General features: G+C 41.9%; 1 protein-coding gene across 3 annotated transcripts in view; it reads right to left on the bottom strand.

Annotated features, from left to right (window-relative positions):
- zgc:114120 (uncharacterized protein LOC619267 homolog) overlaps nucleotides 1-10,638 on the bottom strand; it is an 83,354-nt gene that overhangs the window by 6,122 nt on the left and 66,594 nt on the right. Inside the window, exons 17-19 of one of the 3 annotated variants that reach the window (XM_046068326.1) lie at nucleotides 8,641-8,790; nucleotides 8,424-8,525; nucleotides 3,454-3,591 (exon numbers count right to left, since the gene is read on the bottom strand). In XM_046068326.1, coding sequence (XP_045924282.1) covers nucleotides 3,454-3,591; nucleotides 8,424-8,525; nucleotides 8,641-8,790 — 390 coding nt within the window. Of the gene's footprint in view, nucleotides 1-3,134; nucleotides 3,592-8,423; nucleotides 8,526-8,640; nucleotides 8,791-10,638 lie in introns of those variants that run through there. The other 2 variants (XM_046068325.1, XM_046068327.1) reach the window with 2 other exon arrangements.

Raw genomic sequence — 10,638 nt, 5'->3', positions numbered from 1 at the left:
GGGGGGGGGGGGGGGGGGGGGGGGGGGGGGGGGGGGGGACACCGGTACATCTCAGCGCTCTCAGGAACAAAAGCACAAGCAGACAGGCGCACCACCCAGGCTTTAAGAGGAATTATAAAGTGCACCACCTCTTTTTAATGCAGCGGAGCAGCAACTTTTCCATCAAACTCAGAAATGAACAGTGGGGGTGGTGCGAATGTGTCAAAAAATAAATCACCGCACAGGTCAACGAAAGTGGAAATTTGAGGTGCAGTAGGTATTTTTCGGTCATATTGTTTCTGGCAGTTCCTGTAGATGGATGGATGCTGTACTCCAACAGCCTCCGGTTAACAAACAGTTCACAATCCAAATGCATTCATTTGCCCGAGGCAAGTGCACACATTACACCGCCTTCTGCTGATCTTGTAACAGGCGTCAAGATGTTTACATCCTGCAGCCCCAACAGAAAAGGGCTGACAGAATACGATATTAAAAAAATAAACAAACTCAGATGGCAGCAAATTCTAGTTAATGACTAAATAGTTAGTTGTCCCCGCATGTGTATGATTGTTTTACTGTATTGTGATTCTTTACATTAACTATTATACAGGGGGCTTTATTTGACCCTCAAGCCACAACACAGTATGTACAGACTATGAGGACATTTACCTCTACTGATGCTGAACCAAATAATTACTCTCATTATTATTTACAGTACAAGTTCTACTGCTTGCACTGTGTTCGACATTAACACCATGTTTGAGGACATTATCTCAAGCCGGCTAAATTTATGCACACACACACAAATTAAACCCTTGTTTGACTGTTTGCTTTCAGGTTCTTTGGATAATTAATTTTTAAAAACAGCAGTAAGGGAAATTCATTGATATTCAAACCAGCACATGAGACAACCAGCCCTGAATAGTAATCCTCGAGGTCTCTGTTCCACGCTCGCCCAGATGGCATCGCCGTGTCAGGCGGAGGTCAGCCGTGTTAGTCATGTGCTCGTCGCCGTTACCTCTAATGGAAGCTATTGTTAAAAGACACCGTCCTTTCTAGGAATCATAATCTCACACATGAAAGTTGAGTCTCTAAATATGTCTGGGCTCCTGTGGGTGAGCTGCTTTATAGGGGGAAAAAAACAATCTCTAAATAAACCTATAAATAAGAAACTGCATGTTTAATGGGTAAATTCAATATTCAATCAAAGTAGATTACCCAGAGGCCTCTGGGTGAAAATGTGGATTGGTGTGAGCAGTTAAGGTGCTCCCTGGCTGGAAGTGTTATCATGTTCTCGCTTCTCTGAGTATTTTCTGAAAGCTCTTCTTCTTTCTTTCTTTTTTTTTTTTTATTTAAAGACCGTGGCCAAGGATGGGTCAAGGCTGCTCCCACTCAGCAGGCCGGGGGCAGCTCGGAGTGCCTGCAGGAGCAGATAAGTCGAGTGGCGCTTCACATTTAAAAGGCTGTGCTTCGGAGTTCATCAGCCAAGTGCCGAGTTTAACCTCCGGTTCACACATACAGACTCATGATGTGACCGTTTCTCTCATGAGCCTGGGTGCATTTTGAGACGGTCATTTACATATTCAGCTCAGATTGAGCGTTTTATTTCTCTTATTTCTACCACACCGGACGAAGCAACGTGTTTTCACGCTGCATTTTCTTCAGTAGCTAGTTAAAGTTGCAGCATACTGAATGGAGAAGCTGTTTTTTTCCCACCATTCTTAAACGTAGTTGATTTGAAGTAGAAAACAACTGTGCTGCTGTTTCCCAAAGGAAAAATTAGTTTGACTGGTCTCCAGGATGATATTTGCTTAAAGTTGAAAACTTCCACATGTCGCTGCCGGGACTTTACAGTCTTTAGCTTCCTGTCCCACCTCCATGTGTGGACGGGGGTTGTAAGCATTTGAATTTTTGAGAAACTAAACACTTAATTGTAAAGTTAAACTACTGAAAACTTAATGTTGGCATTAATACACCAATAAATATAGAAATATTTTACTTTGGCCAATGTATCAAGGTATCTTAAGGTAAGACATTTTGGAAATGTTCTTTCGTGGTTCAGCTCTCGCTGCTTCTGTGGAGCAGCCAACACACTTGAAGACTCATCGCACCCTGGACATCACCTGTTTCGTCCGCTTCCCTCTGGTAGACGCTTCAGGTCAGTCAAATCACATACAAACAGACTTAAGAACAGCTTCTACCCCGGAGCCACACGAGAACCAAACAGTGCCTAAACACTGACACTGACTTGCAGTTACATTCACAAAACACTGCACAGATATTTACATTTCAACTGCACCTGTAACTGTGTAAATGTCCAAACCTGGAGAGCAATATCTCAGCTGCTAGCAATCAGTTATGTATTGTTTTGTATCTATTGATTCTACAGACTTAGTCATTCACACACTTTATATTATTCAGTTGTATATTTAGAGTTTAGTTAAGTTTTTAGCTCAAACAGTTTTGTTGTTTTCTGTGCAATGACAATGTATAGAAGATAACCTGATAAGACAGGCGTGATTGTGGAAGTTCAAGTTTTAATTTTCTATTATATTAATTTGTAAAAACACAAAAATAAAATCACGTCTTTGAAACTGCACAACTTTTTCGAAATTCAAAGAGATGGTTTCCAGTTGTTTAAACAATTTAAATTGCTGCTTTTTTTGCTTCCATTAACATTTAGTTTTTCTTTTGCAGCCAAGTCTTCCTTCACAATGCTCCACTCTTTCACCCTCTATAAATATTATTTATTGCACACATTAAACTGAAAAGCTCGTCTACAAAAACAGATTTTTCAGGTAACCTTGAACCTTGTGCTTCACACTCTTGTCATCTTGCATAATAAGTCGTAGCTTTAGAGCTCTTAAAAGGCAATTCTGAGTAAACTAGCTTAATGGATTGGCCTCTTGGCTGGAACCTTTGTGCCACTGCTGCAGCACTGCCTGCTAACCTTGAGATTTAAAGGATGGGTAATGGGTAAGAGCAGCGTGTGGTAATTAGTGGATGAACGGCGCGAGAGATGAAGATTCGGTGAGAGAATACACGGCTGGATCACGGTGAAATATCATCATCACTCCGACCTTGAGATATGAAATCACTCCGTGGCATTAGGGAAGATTATGTGGAGGCAAAGGATGTATCTGAATAGATCTGACTATGATAATAAAGCTAGTTTAATCAGTCACGAGCACCACCAAGACCTTCCTCGGGAAATAAAAAACACTTGCACGACAAAAACTTGATCTGTAAGCAAGCTAGGTTAGATCCAGTAACTCAAATGTCAAAACACACATCAAGAACTGGTAAAAATCGATCTGAAGATGGTTCCCCCTCTGGTTTGTGTGTAATCTCATGTTGTCTGCTGGTTGGGCCTATACAGTTTCTCAATTCGCAGAAGTCGCAGGGGAAACTTCCTTTGAAGTGATGGCAGAGGCAGACGGAGCATCGGAGGTGGAGGTTTTAGAAGTGGAATACCTGCTGCTGGCCCTGGACTTTGGGGAAATCCTCTTTCTGCTTGCGGGTTTTGGGCCTCTCGAGGCTCCCCTGTTGAAGGTGTTTGAGCCTGGCTGCGACGGTGGGGCCCTTCGTCGGCCCCGGAGAGTTGCTGCTGTTCTGTGGGAGGCGGAAGAGAGGTAGGTATCAACACAGCTGACACTTTAATTAAATTTTTTTTTACAACGACAAATCCACGATCATCATACACACCACAAAGGTGCACTACATGATCAAAGGTACGTGGACACCCAATTCAGACACAAGAGCAACACAAACCAAGAAAAATGTACATTTTGTTCCCAGCTTTGTTCTGTCTGTTGTTTTTTGGTAAAATATATTTAAAATTGTTACAAAATAAAAACCTGACAAAAAACATGATTGTTAGTATGTTTTGTTTATAAATTTAGATCCATAAAAGTATTACTGAATTGGGTTTGCACAGATGATTGGATCTATTAGAATAAACAAAGAAAACCTGTGGTGGAATGTACATTAGTGAGTGAGTACTATACTTAAGTACGTTTTCGAGGTACTATTTCCATCTACTACTACCCCCCTACATTTCAAAGGTACTAACAGTAAACTAGTTGTTTTTTACGATATGATGCAGTACCATAAAACTCATGCACCCAGTAGTATACGTGTGTAGAGTCGGCCCCACTTTTACAAACAGAATTAAAATGATCTTACATGTATTTGTTGGCTATAAAAACAGAATAACATAATATACTTTAATAATATACAGATATACTGATAATACTTCTTACTACTTTAATTTGAAAGAATCTTTTTAGACCGTGGTATTTCTGCTCTTACTTATGTAAGTATTAGCGGCATCTAGTGAAGGTTGCTAATGGCAACCAACAGCTCACTTACCGCTCCACCCTCCCTTTCCAAGCGCGCAGGAGAAGCTACGGTGGCCGACACGCTCCGTCGGCTCTTGTGCTAAATAATACGAATTTTCTATTTTCTTCTTCTTCTTCTTTGTACATATTCATCGTAGTGACAAAACGCGCTCTGTAGAGCAGTTTGTCCGTTTGGGCTACTGTAGAAACATGGCGGCTCAACATGGCGACGTCCATGTAAAGGAACCCGCAGTTAGGTAGATAGAAATGTCTCATTCTAAGGTAATAAAAACAAAGTGGTTCATTATGTAAGTACTTTATACACCACTGAAAACATAGCTGTGCATATTACATTACATTTCTGTCAATAGATCCCCCTAAATATTACACTGTTGCTTTAAGCAAAGGAGTTTTAGTTCTTAACCTTTCATGAATTTGTAAACTGAACATGTTGACCCATGGGAATTACTGTTTTAATGACCAATATTAAAATCTGACTTTATTTTATTCTGCTGACATTACTCACCGCTGGCAACTTCAAACACAGCACGGTGCAATGAATTTAAAACACCTGCATGTGAGACAATACATTCTTTCAGAGAAACATTTCTCTCTGCAGCTCTGAAGCTGAAATCTCCTCCCTCCCCCTGCTTTATTTTGACAGCTACCTGCTTAGCGCCATTCTGCGATAATTCCATGAAAAACAAGACCTGTTTACTTTAGCTAAACTTGTCACCAGAGCTGTCAAGAAGCGCACTCACTGCTCACAGGAAAAAACTGAATACATCATCTGCTTCAATCAATGACTCACTGCACATCACACCATCAGCGGGTTGCATGTTTACACTGCTAAAGCTCCAGTTAGCTGAGAGGATCAAACAAAAGATCTTATTAAGTTAATGTTCAGAGCTCACAGGAAGCAGAAAGATGAAGTCAGCAGAGGAAATGTTAGCAAGGTTAGAAAGAGAAGTTCAAGTGAAACCACACCATGTAATATATTGAACTTTCTTCTGCTATTTGGTTCAACATTTACTTGAAATTATCACATAAATGTGTTATTTTAAAGTATACAGAAGTACATACAATGTTGTGATTGACATTAGGGCTGTACATATCGATTATTTTTCAAGTCGATTAATCTAACGATTATTTTTTCTTTATTTTTCGTTACGTGACTCGCGGTGTAACGTTACCATGACAGCAGCGGGGCAGAAATTACTTTTAACTTGAAGGCAATGAAGAAATACTACGTGTCCTCGTGCTGATGATGTGCCGTGCGCTTGTGTGGCGACAGATAGTAAACACGATTTGCGGAGCTGCCGTCTAGACAAAGTGCTGCGGGATACTTTCGTTTCACGTGAGGGTGACAGGCAAGTTACACAACGCTCGCCTGTTAACAGAAGCCCACTGTATGGAGCCAAGGACTGGGAAGTTCCATCTGAGATCTTAGCTACCAACCAGAGACCAGATCTGGTCCTCTGGTCAAAATCCTGTCATTGAAATGACCGACCCTTGGGAGGATGCCGTGGAAGAGGCCTCAGAACGCAAGAAGCTGCGCTATGCAGACTTGGCAGCCGCGGAAAGAGGTTGGAAGGTGGAAGTACGCCCAGTGGAGGTGGGGTGCAGAGGCTTTGTCGCCTTTTCACCGTAAGGCTGCTGAGAGAAGTAGGGGTCAGAGGAAAGAGTCAAAAAAGGACAGCAATTAAAGCCCTGGACAACACAGCAGAAAGGAGCTGGCTGCGGCTGAGGTGGAAAGACCCAACCTGGGCTACTAAATGACCACAAGCCAACCATGAGACACCCACCCAATGACGTTGGGGTTCATAACTGATGATGTGTCGTAATGGTGGCTCTACCAGGTGGTCATATTCAAGACCGACTCCGTGCTGCTACAGTGCTGAATCTTCGGGGATTGTACCAACAAGTCCTATTTAATGAATCTAAAGCAGGGGTCTTCAATTAAAATTCAAGGAGGTCGAGAACATTTCACGAAGCAACAGGAACATCAACTTGCGCTATCATTCAGTAGCCTACCATAATGTATAGCCTAGTTGTATCAACATATGTTTTTAGTCAACAACTGACTGTCAAATCAGATAATATTTCATTTATTTCATTTCAGAAAAAAATAAAATAAACTGTAGCTTTTAGTGATTGAAGTTCAGTCTCAACCAGTTTGATACTCAACACTCAACATATCTTAACAAACGAACAAACGAACTCCTCTTCTCTTTCATTCCCTCTTTTTTAGCTACCACTTCCCTACTTCCTCTTGTTCAGTGAGAAATGTGAGCTCTAGCTAGGATTGGAGATATACGAGATATTCCGGTTTTGAACTGCCTGTAAGAACAATGTACATGTGAGAATCTGTACATTCTTGGTTAAAAGCCATGTGAAGTCTCTTTCCTCTCCCCTCTTCCTCTGTGTATCTCACTCGCGGACTCGACTCGCAATGCTCAGGGTCTGTCAATGCTCATCAATGCACAGATAGAAGAACGTCTATAAAAACCAGACCAGGCGTTTAATGCTGTGTTCCCACACCAGGCCAGTAAACGGGGGACTCGGCTATTTTACGGTATCTGACATTAGTACTTTTGTTATTTGATTAAGTCTGATCATCAAGTGATTTTACAATATTTAAGGGCTAAAAGCAGTATTTCAGAACAGATTGATGATCATGATAACAACATTTACTGAGATATTTTTGGCTTGAATAATCGTATTATGAACATTTGATCCCGGCACATCACTACTGCATTACAGACCACAGACACCGATAATGATATCAGGATATTAGGAGTTAAAAAACCAACGATGATATATATATATGGTTTTTTTTACCTAAACAAAGAAGCATATATTTATTTCTTTTTTAAAGAATTGTGACTAAGATGAGCACTTCACAGTGGAGTAGTTAACGTGTGACTGCTCTCTGGTGGACAATCGATGTAACGTGACACCGTTTCTAAACCTAGTTTGCCTTTTCTGTGCCGCAAATTCTTGTTTAGCCCCTTTTCCACCGCACGGCACCAGCTCGCCTCGCCTTTTTTTGGTTTTCCATTGTGGAAATGTTGCACCTGCACCTGCTTCCATGTACTTTTTTTTCGTATCACCTCCGTCGAGGTTACTGACGGATACTAAAATGTGACGTGAAAACACGACAGACTGCTGATTGGTCAGAGAGAATATACACTATTCACTGCATCATCATTGCGCGTGCCAGACAGAGGCCAGCGACAGAAAGTTTTATATTTTACAATTTTCATAAGTTATTTCATCACTAAATCCACTTCTGAGAAGTTTTGAGTTGAGAAATCAGCTGTGTAGATTTCGAATATTGACAGTTTTACTTGAAGCGATAGGGGAACAAAAATGTGCTTGAAAGATTTCGGAGTTGAGGAGCTCTGCAAGTGCCGACCCGCGGGAGCCAGCCGCCCGCTCACAGAGCCCTCTGCTCCCGCCGTCACACAGACCGCTGCAGCAACAACGGCAGAGGGAAGCTGGAAGGTTTTCATACCGCTTATCTGTCTTTACATTCTGAGTAAGGTTGAAACGTTTTAACTTAAATCAAGAGACAGCTGTCTGGGTGTCACACTGAACATTACGTCGCGGCAGCTGTGTGTGGCGTTGCTATGACGACCAGCTACATTGAAGGGTACTATATCTGGGTACTATCTGGAATGGAAGACGGAGCCAAACCGAGTCGAGTCCAGGAGAGTTGAGCTGGTACTGGTAACGGAAAAACGGCATTACTTTTCAGCCAACGGGCACATCAACTATTTCTACAAGCTAGATTTAGAGTCTCTCGTTAAACTTAACGACTTCTAGTGAACTGAAAGAGAACATTTGTCTTCTGAAGTTCGTCTTTCTTGACACACCGATCTGTGCCATCTGTGATTAAACCGGCCCAGTTTTGTAAACAGTTCTTCACATTCTGCCCTGAACAGAGATGTTGACACTTATGATAGCCATTATAACACAGTTATAAAGGCTTGGGAGAGGTATAGAATAAAAAAGGGTAAAGGACACCAAAGGGAAGAAGTAGAAGAAGTAGCAAAGTCCACACGCGTAGCAGATGGCTGCTGGAAGTTTTTTTAAATTTACCTTTCTGCTCAAGGACCCAAAGGTGCAGGGAGGGGTGGGGGCGGCCTTCTGTAGGGTGCTGTATCTTTTATTACAATCTTTTACAGGCATTCTCTGAAATATCTTTGATCCGTGGTTGTAGTATGAAAGAGTGTGGCAGAGACATGTTATCACATCAAAGTCAGCAACACGCAGCAGCATTGTAAACCTAATTAATCAGTGATCTAAAGCGAAGTACCTCTAGCTCAGCAATAATCTTCTCTTCGTCGTCCTCGTCTTGAATGGCCGATGCTGCGATCACAGGCGGGGTCGAGGCGGGTCGAGGGGCGTCGGAGGGGGTCCGTCTCAGCTTCACAAGAGTTTTAGGCAAGTCCCCGTCTTCTTCCATCTAAAAAGGAAAAATAAAGACAGTAAAACATGTGTAGGCTCAACAAAAGTTGAGAGCCTGCTTCGTTTTCTGCACCTCCAAACTTTGTTTAGATAACCAGTTGGACTGGTGGGTTGGACACAACCATCCATTTCTTGTTATTGTATCACAGAGGCCTCATTGGTGACTCAAAATCCGTTCTTCATAACAGTAACCCCTTAACTAGGTGACGAATCGTTCGAGCACAAATGCCAATGTTCAAGCCTGACATCGCCAGCAAATGCGAATTAGTCTGGTACCCCGCAGTTCATTCTGGATTTCCAAGAGGTGTTATCAACAAGCGCAGACCGAAATGCCTCTGGACGCAACTGGATAGACGAAATTTGTGATGCTCAATTTTCTTTTTTTTTTTCCTCAGTCATTTCATAGAACAAAGGAAATATTAAAATTATTGAGAATAGTTAAAAATACAAAATGGCAACAGAAGCATGTTGAAAGTAACTTCCAGTGTGATACGATCTCTTTTTAAGGATCAGCTGACAGCCTATTGTAGGGTTTTCATGTACTTAAGTGTATCCTGTTTACCAACAGTGGCTCTACAACAACAAAAGATCCAATCAGTGCAGTCCTGAGGGTTTATTGACAGTAAAGGTCACATGATAACGGACTGACAGAGCTTAGTCTAACAGTGCAGATGGATGGCAGAGGAATCTCACAGCCACAGACTGTATATAACAACCAAACTACATTTATTTAGCTGACGCTTTCTTTCAAAGAGACTTAATAAGTGCATTTCTACCACATGGATACAATCCAAAGACTGCAAGAATCGTGTCCAAGTACATCAACTGTTTCAAGTGCAACATTTAGAGACAACATGAGATGGACAGAGATGGGTTTCTGTTTTGTTTTCGGTGCAGCTTCACCAAACGCAACCAAACCTGAAACCAACTTGTGTCAAGGACCCAAATATCAGAACACAGATCCACTTAACAACCCCAACTGTGACGAAACAAGTTCTGTATTGCGCTCAAGCTGCCAAACGTTACATGTAAAGTGTACTAACTGTAACTGTAAAACATGCATACGTAACACATCACTGCCATTTCACTGTTACTTAAAGAGGTGGTATTATGCTTTTTGGCTTTTTCCCTCTCCTTTAATGAGTTATATACCTTTTTTGTGCATGTAATAGGTTTGCAAAGTGAAAAAGTCCAGCCCAAAAGGAAGTTCCCATCTCTGAACTGCCTGAAAACAGCTCATTTGTAGTCCAGCCGTTTGCTAAATGCGCCTCATACAACGCTCACCAAGCGGCTAGTCCAACACGCCCTCAAAAACACCGGTGTAAAAACAGTGAGCTGCAGCCCACAGCTCTCCTCTCCCTTCCAAACACCAGCTACCCTCCAGGCAGTCAGTGGACATAAAGTTGTTCCTGTGATGTAGAGACAGAGCTCAGTTAAAACTTTATGGATGAAAGATACTCACCACTCTGAAACTCTCGCTCCAGTCTATGTTGCCAAGCTGGTCGGCAACATGTACAGCTGAACCGAAGCCGTGTTTACCGGCTTCTCACTGACCCGCCCTTCTCTGCGTCTGATTGGCTAGTAGTCCTTAACTAGGATGCTTGTATGTTATTCCTCAAATGTAAGTCGCTTTGGATAAAAGCGTCTGCCAAATGAAATGTTAATGTAAATGTAAGTGTGTAGGAACTGCGCATGCTCAACTCCCAACAAAGATCTTGTAAAGACGAGCTGTATCACTCCATAGCTAAAACGAAGCCTTCAACACAGGATGAAAAGAGGAGCTGCAGCAATGTGCAGTATGACAAAAATATATGGTGTTTTTTGAAAATGAAACCATGTAAACCTG

This window comes from Micropterus dolomieu, linkage group LG14, assembly GCF_021292245.1.
Source record: "Micropterus dolomieu isolate WLL.071019.BEF.003 ecotype Adirondacks linkage group LG14, ASM2129224v1, whole genome shotgun sequence".
NCBI classification, from domain to species: Eukaryota; Metazoa; Chordata; class Actinopteri; order Centrarchiformes; family Centrarchidae; genus Micropterus; species Micropterus dolomieu.
Note: the sequence above shows the minus strand (reverse complement) of the source record. Positions and strands in the feature narration are given on the sequence as shown.